Genomic DNA, 15,457 nt, shown 5'->3' with positions numbered 1-15,457 from the left:
GCCCTTAACTGGCATTCCTGATAACATCAGCAACCTGTTCAAAATCTTCAGTGATTCTCTGTAGTCTTCCAATAAAGCCCCAATTACATGGTCTACTGTTAGGAGTCTCCATGTCCAGAATTCAGTCTCCATTCCCAATCCTACCTCTCATGACCTGATAAATTGATTATTATGCATTATATCCACCCCCCAAAAAATAACACTGTCCGTCCACACCCTTTGCCTTATAATTTGTAGTCCCCACTGTGGGCAGAGTGAGAGATTCCTGATCCACTGATCGGGGGCTTGTCCATGTGACTTGCTTTGCCCAGTGAAATGTAATCAGACATGACATACCCATCCTAGCAGAAACTTGAAATGCTTGGGTGGTTTGGCAGAACCAAGAGCAGATGGTCTCTAGGAAGGTGGGGACGGAGAATATAAAATTCTCTCACAAAGATCATTTTACTTTTCAAGTAACAAAAGTCACAGCTGCTTCTCATGCAACTTTTTCTGGGAAGTCCAGATTTTCTGCTCTGTTGCAGTGTGAAATTGTTTCATTTTAAGCAGTGAGGAGCCTCTTTTTCCTGAGGGTTTATTCAGTCACTTAGTATTTGGGATGTTTACCTGACAGATCAATGGATTTTTTTGGATCTTAACTCAGTTTTTGGGGGAGGGCGTGGGGTGGGGGTGGGGGAGGGGGATGTCTTTAAATGGTGCCTTGTTTTATTTTTACCATGTACCAGGGTAGGGAAAAAAATCTTAACAGCTGGCACCAACTCCCAATTTGCATTTAAAATAACTTTGCTTAGGACAATAGCTTTATAGGTCCTTTGGGATGGAAAAGGAGTCTCCCTCAGTCGTGGGAGAACAGGTGAGTGGAAATAAGAGATGGCTAAAATGTTGTGCTTTAAAAACAAATAAGAAAAAAAAAACAAGAATGAGGGCAGAGCAGGGAGGCAGAGGCAGACAGATGAAATTAAAGGAAAGTGGAAAGAAAGAAAGAAGAGAAAGTTTAAGCCAAGGGCAAGAGGCTTGGTTGAAGCAGAGACCTCCCGTTACCTTCAACACCCAATTCTTCCCTTCTGGCATAGTAACAGAATCGCAGCTGGGTTCATGACCACCCCATCTGAGACTACATCTCCCAGGTTCCATTGCAGCCAGCGTGATCACGTGACTACATTCTAGCCAATGAAATGAGAATGGAAGTGATGTGAGTATCTACTTGCTCTGGAGGAAATCCTTGGCCTCCGTTCCGTCCTCTTCTCTCTCTCACGGGCTGTTTGTAGCTGTGGTTTGACCTGGCTTTGCCTATACAGAAGAGGATAGAGTCACTCCCAGGGGATGGCAAAGCAACAAGACAGAAGGGACTGTGGTTAGATGTTCCTTCTTCCAACCGCAGTGGGAAGCAAAGCAGCCACTCGGCCTAGACTGGGGGCGGGGGGAGAAAGCGAAGTGTTTTTTGGTGGGAGAGTCAGCAGGGGTTGTGGGGGGAGGATCTCGTTTCAGCAGCTTAGCCTAAATCTTAACTGATACAATGGCAAAATCACTAGGGACTTCCGAAAAATGGAGCTAGCTATTATTCAGTTTCTTTAAATCTGCATTTTTCTGTGCTATAAACCCTCCATCTTTTGACTTTTGCAAAATATGTTACAATGTGTGAGTAAGAGCCTTGGAAGAAATTAGGGAAATTATCTGGGTCCCGTAGCTGGGCTGACAGAATGCGGACAAGGAAGGAACACATGCAGGATGGCCCAGGGACCAGAAGAATTCCACAGAAGCAGGAGCTCCAAGCCAGACTGAATGACAGTGCAGGCCAACCCGAATTCCCAACATCTCAGGGAGGGCCTGGACATCACACAGGGCGTGGAATGGAGAGATGATTCAATTCAATCTGGGACCTAGGGGTCAGGACAACTCCTACAAACACCTGGACTGAAACAGTAATTAATCCATAAGGCAGGAATATTTAGTGATTAACAGTGCAGATTCTAGAGTCAGACTGAATGAGTTTCAATTTCTCTTCCACCAACTACAACTATGTGACTTTGGGGAAGTAACTTAAAATGTTAGCCTCAGTTTTCTTATCTGTAATTTGAGTATAATAAAAACAACCTTCTCATAGGGTTATTATAGGGAATTAAAAGGAATAATGTACATAAAACCCTCAGAGTGTGCAAAACATGATGGAACAATATTGACTGGCCTTTATTATTAATGTTAATTAATTTCATCATGATATTCATATAAGATCCTAGCTATTAATCCAGGCTTAGAGAAAAATCACTGACTTTGAGACTTCTCTGGCAAAGTCATAAGCTCAAATGTTTCTGACATGACCCAAGGACAGTGGGTGGAGCGGGGCATCCCTCCAGCCTGTAAGGTGTCTCAGGACTCAGTGTTTCCCATTGTTCAGCTGAGAAAACAAACAAGTTGAGAAGAGTGCCTGAGGTAGCAAGTTAGTGGCAGAAGGAAGACTAAAACTGGGGTCTCACACGATCACTTGCGGTCTAAGGCATTTCAGCAAAGCCAGGCTGAACAAAATAAGAACACTGCTACCTGCAGGGTCAGGTGCCCTGGGACCTGTCCCCACACCTTGCTCCTCCTTCCCACGGTGTCCCCACCTCAGTGAGCCCCCCCATCACTCAGGAACTCAGGCAGGAAAGCCACAGTGCTTCTGTACTTCCTGTTTTCCCTCACCCCCTACTTCTAATCAGCCCTCGAGTGGTGTCTATTTCACCTCTGAAATCGCTCTCAAATCCATCCACCCTTTCCACCTTCACTTCCAGTGTACTTTAAACCACCGACAGTAGCCTCTTAATTGGCATCTGCCCTTGCTTTCTTCATTTTCCTCTCCTCTTGGAAGTCATAGGGATTTTTTTAAAAACCCAAATATCATTATTCCTGTCCTGCCTAATACCTTCTGTCAGCCTCCCATTGCCCCGGGGTGAGGTTCAGCCAGCCTGCCTTGTTAGTGTCAGCTTAAAACACCCCACCCCCCCGCCCAGCTCTCAAAGCTCAAACCACACCAGACAGTTTTTCTGTTTCTAGAACAGAGTACAGAGCCCCCAGCCCCTGAATGCTATTTCCTCTGCTTAGGACACTGTTTCCTTCTCTACCTCCTTTCATCTACTAACTCATTCACTCAAAAACATTTTTATCAAGCTCCTACTATATGTCAAAGCTCTAGGCCGCAGAGATAAATAACCTTTTTTGTGCCATGACCTCTGTTAGAACTCTGTTGATACCTATGGACCAATTTCTCAGGCCAATGCTTTTTTTTTTTTAGGATGATGAATTCTATATAAATATCACTTTATATCACTGATTACTTAGTTCACTTGAACCTCACCACTTTGATTCGATAAGGTAGATATTATTGTACCTCCTCTTTTCCCCAACATATTACAAACAGTTGAAAAGATTACAATGAACGTTGATAGAGGAGGCAGAATAATAGCTCCCCTAAAATGTCCATGGAATCTGTATATATGCTATGTTATATAACAACTAACAACAAAAAGCCTTCCAAATGAAATTAAGGACTTTAGGGAGAGTATACCTATAGGGAGATTATGCCAATAGGGAGAGTGTGTTGGATTATCCAGGTGAGTCCAATGTAATCAAATGTGCCCTTAGAAGTGGAAAAGGAAGGAAGGTGGAAGAGTTAGAGAAGATGGAAGGAGAAGTAGGAGAGATTTGAGACTTGAGAGGGACTTGACCTGCCATTGAGGGTTTTAAAGATGGAAGAAGAGAGCTGTTATGTACGTTGACTTATGTCCCAGGCTGTACTATGCTTAGCAATTCTGCTGCTAAGTCACCTCAGTCGTGTCCGACTCTGTGCGACCCCATAGACGGCAGCCCACCAGGCTCCCCCGTCCCTGGGATTCTCCAGGCAAGAACACCGGAGTGGGCTGCCATTTCCTTCTCCAATGCATGAAAGTGAAAAGTGAAAGTGAAGTCGCCCAGTCATGCCTGACTCTTAGCGACCCCATGGACTGCAGCCCACCAGGCTCCTCCATCCGTAGGAGCTTCCAGGCAAGAGTACTGGAGTGGGGTGCCATTGCCTTCTCCGGCTTAGCAGCTCAGTTGTGTCCAATTCTTTGTGACCCCATGGACTGTAGCCCACCAGGTTCCTCTGTCCATGGGGATTTTTCAGGCAAGAATACTGGAGTGGGTTGCCATGCCTCCTCCAGGGGATCTTCCCAATATAGGGATCAAGCCCAGGTCACCTGCATTGCAGGCTGATTCTTTAGCATCTAAGCCACCAGGAAGGACCAGGCTAATGCTTTTTAAATTCATAGAACAAACAGAAGGGATTATTTAAAAAAAAAGCCAAATGTATTAAAATAGTTATTAAAACATTTTAAAATTTTGATACAGTAACATATATGTTTCTTTATTATTGTGTTAAATAACAAGATCCAGCGGTGGGTCTAGAAAATGCTTTAACTTATTAGTGGTCAGCGTAAATGACATTTCGAGATACCTGTAAAAGGGCAGTGGGTGACAGTCTCAAGCGCAGTTCAAGGACTGTGGTTTGTTGCCTACATTCACAACGAAAGGAAATGCTACATTTCAGTTAGGGGTTAGTGAAAATAAAGGTATAATTTTTGTTTTATTTAAATTCATAGACTCCAAATGCTGGGCACAGTTTGCAGAGGGTCTCCAAGTTTAGGTTCAACCCAAGGAATATAGTAAGAAAAATAGGAGCTTGCATTCTAATCAGGGGAAATTGATAATAAACACAATAACTTCAGATGATGATGAGCTATTTAAAGATGACAAAATCATTCAGACTATAAGGAATTTAAAGAAAATAAACAAAGTGACATAGATTGAGTAGTAAGTAGGGTGGTTGATTTTGTGTGTGTGTGTGTGTGTGTGTGTGTGTGTGTGTGCACACTCAGTCTTGTCTGACTGTTTTCGACCCCCATTAAAGTGATTAGGAAAGGCCTCCCTTGGGTTTCCCTGGTGGCTCAGTGGTAAAGAATCCACCTATCAATGCAGGAGGCAAGAGTTCAATCCCTGATCTGGGAAGATCCCACATGCTATTGAGCCTGTGTTCTAGAGCCGGGGAACTACAACCATCGAACCCACACACTGCAAGTACTGAAGTCCGTGCAGCCTAGAGCTGGTGCTCCATAAGAGAAGCCACCACAATGAGAAGCCCCATGCACTCCAACTCCAACTTTACTCCACCGCCAGAGAAGCCCATACAGGAACAAAGACCCAGCACAGCCAAAAATAAATAAATAAATTATATTTTTTTAAAAAAAAGAAAAGGCCTCTCAAGGAGGTGACTTCAGCTGAAAACCCAGGAAGGACCTGGAAGTCCTCATGAAAAGCCAGGGTTGAGGATCAAAAAGAGGGGGACAGTGAGAGGCAGGCCAGGCATGGCAGCGGAGGGAGATGATGTCAAAACAGGCACACATAAGTCTCAAAGGCTGGAGAGGAAGGTCCTTGAGCAATTGCTTCAGTCCTCCTGAAGATTGGGAAGCCATTGACATAGCATCTGGGGTTATTTTAGGAGCCCTTGCGGTAACAGGAGTGAAAGAACCTAATGAACAACACTCACTGGAATCTTCTCCTGGCTCAGATATCATCTTGTTTAACTCTTCAAGTGCACACTGTTCAAATGCTTAAGGTCATCACCTTAAGGTCTTATCGACGGTATAGGACAAAGCTGGGATTCTGACGAAGCCCTTTCCCTTGATCACCACCTTTTTCTACCTCTTGTCTATGGAGAAAGCATAAATTTTTTCAAATCAAAATCAACTCCTTCCCCCGTGGCTCCCGGGACAGGCCTGTCTGCAGTCCTTTCCCCTTTGCAGAACAGTGTCTCCCAGGAGGAGAAGTTAAAAATCTAAACGCAGCAGCTAAAAGCTGCTGGGCCTGGGGGAAGCCATTTAGCCCTAAGTTCCTAGATGTTAAAACCAGCATAACCATGGCAACCCACTCCCAGGGCCTTCATTAAAGAATCTGACAGTGAAAATCAGACTAAATCAATGTAAGGAGGAGAATGTTCCGTTCTCTCTGAGTGCAGCTGGTTCGCACCCTGAGGAGCTAAAAGCACTCTCCCCCGCCCCCCGGCAGCAGGGCAGCCCACCACCCACTAGGGACTCCCCGTCTGTAAGACAGAAGTTTCAGTGAGCACTCCTGTGCACTCCTGGGCCTGCCCCTTTCCCCAGAGAAGGTTCTCTGGCAGTAGACATGCCCACCTTTCTAAAAAAGCCCCGATGCAGCCAGGTAGCATCTCCTGCACATTTTCAAGAAAGAGAGAAAAAGAGAGAGAATTGGACAGAGAGGGAGAGTTCAGTCAAGCCTTCTCTATTATCACTCTCGCTCTTGTTTTTCTCTCCATTTTTCCACTTCTCCAACTTGACCTCAGAGCCTTCCCTTGATGCCTCTCAGGATCACCCTCTGGTTGGTGCTTTGGCCTAAAGTGTTTGTCATACAGGCTCTCCCTGCTCCATCCAGTTGTATCAGGGCAGTTGGAGCCCTGCCTCCTCCACCTATTGTCTCCAGGATGGGAAAAAACATCAGCAGCTCTGTGCCCCATCAACTCTCTAAGATCTGACTGGATTGGGAAGTATTCCAACTTCAAGTGGTACTGAGGGCATTGGAAGTACATTCTGTGCACTGTGGACAACCTTTGTCAGACCAAGGAGTACGTTTTCCTGCCTCTTTCCTTTCTCTGTCACCAGCAAGACTGAGGATACCCCAGGAATGACAGAGGTGAACTTTTTACTGAGTCTCCATATATGGCCCACCCGCATGCTGAGTACATGACCTCATTTCAATTTAATTACGTTGTGAGATGGGTATTATCATTATCTTATTCAACAAAATTATTTTATAGAACCACAATCTGATATTTTAAAACTTTAATAACATCCTTAAAGTCATTTAGGGAGACTTCCCTGGTGGTCCAGAGGTTAAGACTTTGCCCTCTAATGCAGGACGTGTGGGTTCAATCCCTGGTCAGGGAACTAAGATCCCACATATCTCATGGCCAAAAAACTAAAAGCATAAAGCAGGAGCAATACTGTAACAAATTCAATAAAGCCTTTGAAAATGGTTCATATGTAATAAGTCTAAAAAAAAAAAAAGTTGATTGAAAAATAAAGTCGTTAGGGGTTTTCAGGTCGTCTGACTCCATGGTTTTTACTTCCCCAGATGTTGGCTCCTGGTCAGAGACTGGATCTAGAACATTACAGTGCTGGTTAAACCAGAGTCTACTCTGGGCCCAGAATTGACTTGTCAACATGAGGTGACATGGGGGTTGTTGTGTCATGGGGAGTCTTACGCATATACTGTAAATGGTCACAGATAGCTCTGCGAATGGAAAGTATTAACTGCCCCTAAGGTAGCTGCAGGCGCCTCATGGAAATGAGGGCGCTGACTGACTCATTCGCACTGCAGATACCTCATGGTGGCAGGAGCCTCCCGTTTTGATGTGGCTTCCTTCTCAAGCTTGTCTTGCCGAACTGCTAGAGAGACATGAAATTCCTTCCATGGGACCGATTCCTTCTCATCTTGGCTGCAGCATGCTGGGAGGAGGAAAAACAAAGAGAATGAAGGAGGGTGAGCGGGTGAGGTTTCTGGCTGCAGCTGGTGAGGAAGATGGGCTTCCCCAGCCGGCCCAACCCGAGAGTCTGCAGTCTCCTTTGATAGATGGAAAATATGCAAAGGGCTGGATAGTGCCCCTCAAACTGTCCTCAGGACACACCAGGCAGTAAGCGTTCACCAGGTGAAAAGCAAGCGCTGTGAAAGGAGAATCTCGTCAGAAGAAATGAGAGGGCCACTGGTCCTCAGCCTGGCCCGGAGATCCCAGGACCTGAGGCCTTCCTCGGCCCCGGGCCCTGGTGTGATGTGGGCACTCACTTTCCTCTCTTGGCTTCAGGTTCTCCTTGGAGATCGCAGCTCCCCGGGGGCAGGGAGGCGACTCCATGTTCTGCAGTTACCCCAGCGCCCCACACAGCGCCCACCACATGCTGGGTGCTCAGGACACTCAGTAAATAAGTAAACGCAGGACATGCTGAGACCCAGAAGGCAATCAAAGAGTCCTTTGAAATCAAACCCATTTTCTCCTGGAAGACATAAGCCCTTGTTAACAACATGCTAACAGAAGCTAGCGTGAGACTGAAGCAGATGATATCTAAGGAGGCTCCTGGAAGGAAAAGTGTGTGTCAAAATATAACGGGCAATTTTGTAATATGATAGCAAGTGCTGTTCCACGGTTTCAACGCCAGCTTTTGTTTGGGTTAAGAACATGTCTGTTTCCTTTGCTTGAATATGAGACTCACACCCCCACTTAGGTACACGCAAACTCAAGGTTGAGTTCTAGGAGGCAGCATGGTGAAGCTTCTGAGCAGTCAGGGCCCTTGAAGTGCCTGTGTGTACCTGTGTACAAATGTGTAGAAGCCCATAGAGTATATGTGAGTGTGAATACACAGGTGTGTATATTTACATATACTATGTAACCACTATTGTAACATTATGTAAATATTGATTGTAATATAATATAAATATCATGTGATATACATAATATAATATACATAATGTCAATATATGTATATAAATATGTATATATTGACATGTATATTACATATAATATTTACATAATATTACAATAGTATATATAGTACACATATATAATATATATAGTACATACCACATACTCTAATAATCATAGTACCATTGAGGTCTCTGAGGCTGTCCCTCAATAAATAACGTGTCTCTATGTCTTTTCCCTATCCCAATTCTGAACAAGTTATTAATAAGAAATAAAATTTAAAAAGAAGGGAAAGCCAGAAGCCAAGATGTCACCTTCATTGCTGATAGAGTTGGGTAGGAATGCATAGCCTAACACGAGAGCTAAATGAGCTTGCTTCCTGAGTCCCAGAATCAAGTGGCTTTCCTGCCCATTCTCAGCAGTTCTGCACCACCAAGGTAGGGGGTGGAGAGCAGACAGCGTGGAGGGACTGTTCTGGAAGGACTCTCAGCAGGAAGGCTCAGAGGACATGCACTCTCCTTTGCCAGGCCCTGCCCTGAGCGCACACACAGAAGGACTCAGCAGAACATAGCCAGGTGCTTCCCCCAAATTTACCAATGAGATCAATCCCTCCGTCCTCAGGGTGCGGCGTATATGAAAGGGCAGAGAGAGAGCCAAAGTTATATTAATCAATCTGTAGCATTTAATCTGTCAGTAAAGGATCTGCCTTCAATGTGGGAGACCTAGGTTCGATACCTGGGTTGGGAAGATTCCCTGGAGGAGGGCAAGGCAACCCACTCCAGTATTCTTCCCTAGAGAATCCCCATGGACAGAGGAGCCTGATGGGCTACAGTCCATGAGATCACAAACATTTGGACATGACTGAGTGATTAAGCTCAGCCCAGCACAGCATTTAATCAAATGAATTAAATGTTTGTTTACATATTGTCTCCCACTTTTGACTGGAAGACCCTTTAGGGAAGGGACTGTGTTTTCTTTATCTTTGTTTTTCAAAGGCTTTACTTGGAAGACATGAAAATTTTGCTGAATGAATATGGGCCTGGAGTCCAGACAGCCCTGGTTCAAACCTCCTTCTCAGCCAAGTGCTGTGGAAACATCAGCAAATTATTTACCTAGAGGTTGCAAACGGCCGACAAACCACATCCAACTCAGACTTGATGTGTTTGGCCCACAGAGTGTTGACCCACCACTGTCTTGAAAGTAGTAAATTAGTTGATAGTACTTAAAACTCAGGAGATTTCATAGATAAAGATCTGGATTTCTAACTTCTGCTGAAAACTTGGAAGACAGCATGTGGTCGATCGATTGCAAAGATGGCCCCAGTTCTTCTCCCCTCCATTTGACCACACGGTCTGCAGTGTCACTTTACAGAGCTTCCCATAAACAGTTGACATCTACGTCTCCACATTTTGCCTCTGGATCAAGCCTTGTGAGTTGCCTTGGCCAACAGAATATGACAGAGATGAGTTATGGAGACATCTAATCCAAACACTCTGATCTCATGTGGACCCCTGAAATGCAAGATCCTCCCAACTCTTTTATTGAAATATGCCAGTAAGAATTTTGAGCCTTACATTGGTGGTTCAGTGGTAGAATTCTCACCTGCCGTGCGGGAGGCCTGGGTTCAGTTCCCAGCTGATGCATCACACTGTGGTTTTGGGCTTCTCTGGTGACTTGGTTGGTAAAGAAACTGCCTGTAGTGCAAGAGACCTGGGTTCAGTCCCTGGGTTGGGAAGATCCCCTGGAGAAGGAAGTGGCTACCCGCTCCAGTATTCTTGCCTGGGAAGTCATATGGACAGAGGGGCCTGGTGGGCTACAGTCCATGGGGCTGCAAAGAGTCAGACACCACTGAGTGACTACACACACAAGAATTTTGAGACAAATATGATCATTTTGCTGGAAATTTGCAGGCATCATTCTCCATAACTGTGAATGCACATCCTATTTTTAGTAAGGCAAAATGGATCTAAGTATGCCATACCTGAGAATAACAGTTGTCACTTATTAATCTTCTCTAGTCCCATGAGAAGGAAACTTCCACTGCAGTGCCAGAGGTCTTGGGCAGTCCAAAGTGGTATTTCCCAGGTATCTCCTGAGGTTCTTTGGCAACAGCTATCTTAAGCTAGCTATGCTTATTCTTTTTTGTAAATCCTAATGACTCTTGGTTAATAATAAACTATCTTAAAATTGTCTAATAAAATAATATGACAGAAATGAGCATGCCAGTCCTAACCCTGGACCTAAGAGGCCTTGGACATAGCTCTTTCTTTCTTGGAAACATGCCAAGATCCCTGTGAACAAGCTCAGGCTTGCCCATAGGAGAGTAAGAGATCATATCAAACAAACACAAGTTATCTCCGTTGTCCCAGCCAAGGCCCAAGACACTCAAGAGAGCCTCTTCAAGATCAGCAAACAACTCATAGCTGACCCAAAAGATGACCTCACATGCATGAGTGAATCCAGCCAAGACTGAAGAACTACCCACCTGATCCATAGGTTGTAGGTAAATAATAAATGCTTATTGTTTTAAGTCACCGAGTCTGGGGGTAGTTTGTCAGGTAGCAATAGCTAACTGCCATACCTGGCCATGCTGGGCCTGCTGCCCCCCATGACCATATTGAACTGGGGAGAGCAGCCCCCTTGAGAGGAGGCTGGAATGCTGTGGCTCCTCACTGCTCCTGCCACTGTTCCCTCTTCTTTCTGACACAGAAGCTGAGTGATAGTTGACACTAATTGTCATTCTTTTTTTTGTTTTTTTGGTTTTTTTGTTTGTTTGTTTTGTTTTGTTTTTAATGAGTTATATGTTCTTTTGTAGGTCTATTTTCTCAAAGTACGGAACAACAGTGAGAGTTGTGGCATAATAATGGTAGGATCACTAAGTTTTGTTGTTGGTAACTGTATATTGTCACCCTGTTTATTTAATTTATATGCAGAGTACATCATACTGGGCTGGATGAAGCACAAGCTGGAATCCAGATTGCCGGGAGAAATATCAATAACTTCAGATATGCAGATAATACCACCCTTATGGCAGAAAGTAAAGAGAAACTAAAGAACCTCTTGATGAAGGTGAAAAAGGAGAGTGAAAAAGCTTAAAACTCAGCATTCAAAAACTAAGATCACAGCATCCGGTCCCATCACTTCATGGGATATAGATGGGGAAACAATGGGAACAGTGAAAGACTGTTTTCTTGGGTTCCAAAATCACTGCAGATGGTGACTGCAGCCATGAAATTAACAGATGTTTGCCCCTTGGAAGAGAAGCTATGACAAACCTAGACAGTGTGTTAAAAAGCAGAGACATTACTTTGCTGACAAAGTAATAGCCAAAGCTTTTGTTTTTCCAATAGTCATGTATGGATGTGAGAGTTGGACCATAAAGAAGGCTGAGAACCAAAGAATTGATGCTTTGGAACTGTGGTGGTGGAGAAGGCTCTTGAAAGTTCCTTGGACAGCAAGGAGTTCAAACTAGTCAATCCTAAAGGAAATCAGTCCTGAATGTTCATTGGATGGACTGATGCTGAAGCTGAAGCTCCAATACTTTGGCCACCTGATTTGAAGAGCCAACTCATTGAAAAAGACCCTGATGCTGGGAAAGATAAAAAGCAGAAGGAGAAGGAGATGACAGAAGATGAGATGGTTGGATGGCATCACCAACTCAATGGACGTGAGTTTGAGCAAGCTCAGGGAAATGGTGGAGGACAGGGAAGCCTGGCATGCTGCAGTCCATGGGGTCGCAAAGAGTCAGACAAGACTGAATATCTGTTGGTGTCTGAGTGTCTGAGCAGCATTGTTGGTAACACTGATTGAACAGTTACATGTGCTATAGTGCATGACATCATTTAATCTCTATACCACACTATGAAGTAGACGTTATTCTTCCCATTTTAAAGACAAAGAAACAGAGGTTGAGAGTGTAAGTGACTTAACTGTTTGAGCCACAAGCAGGTTTGACAAAGTCATGTCTTAAACATTCCTCTGGTCACATTGTCTTTACCTATGATCTTTAACAAGAATGGCCATCTTAAACTTTAAGTTGTTTGTGTTGACTAATTGAGAGGTCTTAACTCTCACTAGTAACATCTCATTATCATTCTTGAGTGGCTGCTTTTCTCGTCATTTGGTTAATAGCACACCAAAAGAGTTCTTATAACCATGACTATCAATACAGATTGAGAGAGCTTTATATTCTAAGCAAAACGAGTGAAGGGAAGAGCGTCATCTTACACCCACTCCCTATGAGTACCTTAGTTTGAGCTCTTGATTGAAACCCTGTAGGCTTCAGTTTTCTGTGTAAAATGAGATTAAAAACACATGCCTTGGGCTTCCCAGGTGACGCTAGTGATAAAGAACCCGCTCGCCAAAGCAAGAGACATGAGAGAGATGGGTTCGATCCCTGGGTTGGGAAGATCCCCTGGAGAAGGGCATGGCAACCACTCCAGTGTTCTTGCCTGGAGAATCCCATGGCCAGAGGAGCCTGGCGGGCTACAGTCCATGAGGTTGCAAAGGGTCAGACACGACTGAAGTGACTTAGCACGCACACATGCCTTGGTGGATTCTTTAAGAATTAAGTTTATCAGAACAGACAATGATTTGGTGCATAAATTCTGGAGCTAGATTGACAAAGTTTAAATCCCAGATTTCCCACTTATTAACTAAATCCATGAATAGTGCCTAGACAGATGCAAACTGTCTCTAATGTTCAATGAAATTACTTTAGTCCCTTTCCCCTGTAAGAATTATTTCTAAACTTTATTTGGTTCTGGTAAATTATTATCAATTAAAGCTAATTTTAAAGCAGATTATTTATTTGGAAATACCCTAAGAACTGATAGGGACCAAAATAATGTCAATTTGTTGAGTACTAAATAACTTTGATAAGAATTATAAAATATTTATACCTTCTGATCAAGGTAAAAACACCTTCTGAAGATACTTCAGAAAAATAGCATAGACAAAAAGACTTCAGATATTTACAGCATCTACTCATACAATGGGATATTTAACCTTAAAATAAATATCACTGTGGGAAAACATGAAAATTTGTTCAGAAAACAGTGTCAAATGGAAAAATACATGTGCACAAAATAATAAATACACATTAATTGCAATTCTACAGGAATACAGTACACATTGAAAACACTTGGAAGAGGATATTGAATAATACAAATAGACCTTTCAAGTTAAAATTTTAAGAAAATTATCAAGTATACTATAATTCTAAAGTTTGGAAAATACAGATCATTATGCTACCCCATCATAAAAAGTGTAAGTATTTGTAGGCTATTACTCAAAGTGAATAATCACAATATGTTATTTTATTGGTATTTATCAATAAATGTAATTGAATATTGATATGTTTTATTGGGAGACATAAGAAAAAGCTATTATATAAACAAAATTTTTATGCTCTTAAAACCTGCGATCTGAACGTTTACACTAGGACTCATTCTTTCATTCCTACCCCCAAACCACATTCCTTCCTTCTTGTTGTTAAAAACCAAACAGAACAAAGCAAAATTCCAACACTTCTAGCTCTCAATCAGACTATAACAGGGAAATAAAAGGTTCATCCTCACCAGTGACAATAGGTGGGCTGAACACAGCATAATCCCCGTTCTCTGGGTTCCAAGTTGTCTGATGGAACATTCGCACCCAGGGTGTCACAGTCAGTCAGCTTTCACCAAGTCCTCCTCTGGTTGCATGTGGAAAGGAAGATCTCCCTCCTCCTGGATATCATGGAGGAGTAGAAGCCACTCTATCCATCAGACATTCCTCTAAAGAAGGGTTTAGATGCGTCTGCAATGTGGGAGACCTGGATTCAATCCCTGGGTTGGGAAGATCCCCTGGAGAAGGGAAAGACTACCCACTCCAGTATTCTGGCCTGGAGAATTTCATGGACTGCATAGATCATGGGGTCACAAAGAGTTGGACACGACTGAGTGAACTTCACTTTCACTTTTACGGAGGAAGGGAGCTTCTGACTAAAGACAGCTTAATTGATGAGTTGGTAGAACTCAGTTTTCTTCCTGAATCTTGTGGTTTGAGTATGGACTCTGGTTCTCCATGCTGTAAAATGGATGATTCTTTCTGCCCTTTCTTACTTCATAGGTGATGCTGGTGGTGATGATAATGACAGTGTTAAGAACGGCTAATGAGAGCCTGCTACGTGCCAGACCCCATGTTAAGTTTTAATCTTCACTTATCTCACTTCATCCCTGAAAAAACCCATGAGTATGGTATTGGTATTATCCCCAATTTTATATCTGAGAAAACAGGAATTTGGAGAAGCTACATAATTTGCCTTTGTTCACACAGCTAACAAATGGCCACGAAAGAACTTAAACTCAGATCCATCTGATGATGCTAAAACCTGGCTTTTGACCTTCCTACCATACACTCTTGATGTAAATTTATGAAACATCCTAGGGAAGCGTGTTAAATATCCAAAGAGGCTAGACGAGACGTGTTAAAAGATTAGTGAAAGGACATTTTATGTTATTAGTTTGGGTAGGTAGTATAGGTTCCAAAACAAACTTCATTTCTGAAACACTCTTTCCTACTTGTTGGAAAGAAAAACCAAAAAAAAAGTTTTGCTTTTTTAAAACGTTGCTGTTAACTCATAAAACTTACAGTCATGTAAATCAGCTCAGAGCACCAGAAGGGACGTCCAAGGTTACAGGAACCAGTCACCTCCTTTCGTAATTGAAGACCCTGCAGCTGGCAGAACAGATGATCACGGCCACACAGTGCTTTAGTCCAAGCTTAATTTTGCAAGTCCTCGGTTAATTCTCTCCTGGCCCCTTCCACATAGCTTTAATCTCTGTTCAGATGATTCTTGGAAGCACTGAAAAAGTCACCTGCCCTCTCCCCGTCTTTGTCTTCCCCGCTCCCTCCCCCACCCCCACCAACCACATCCTCAGTCCCTCGGTCAGGTCATCTGTCAAGCTGTTTGTACTT

At 43.4% G+C, this 15,457-nt stretch overlaps 1 protein-coding gene across 5 annotated transcripts in view; it reads right to left on the bottom strand.

Moving 5' to 3' along the window:
* The window catches only part of CHRNA9 (cholinergic receptor nicotinic alpha 9 subunit), a 125,335-nt gene that overhangs the window by 52,462 nt on the left and 57,416 nt on the right, over window positions 1–15,457 (bottom strand). For 2 of the 5 annotated variants that reach the window (XM_061164600.1, XM_061164608.1), the window contains exon 1: window positions 15,131–15,331. In XM_061164600.1, coding sequence (XP_061020583.1) covers window positions 15,131–15,136 — 6 coding nt within the window. In that variant the 5' untranslated portion in view covers window positions 15,137–15,331. Of the gene's footprint in view, window positions 1–7,408; window positions 7,533–10,099; window positions 10,192–15,130; window positions 15,332–15,457 lie in introns of those variants that run through there. The other 3 variants (XM_061164603.1, XM_061164601.1, XM_061164602.1) reach the window with 3 other exon arrangements.

Source organism: Dama dama, chromosome 17 (assembly GCF_033118175.1).
Source record: "Dama dama isolate Ldn47 chromosome 17, ASM3311817v1, whole genome shotgun sequence".
Taxonomy (NCBI): Eukaryota; Metazoa; Chordata; class Mammalia; order Artiodactyla; family Cervidae; genus Dama; species Dama dama.
This window is presented reverse-complemented; position numbering and strand designations above follow the sequence as displayed.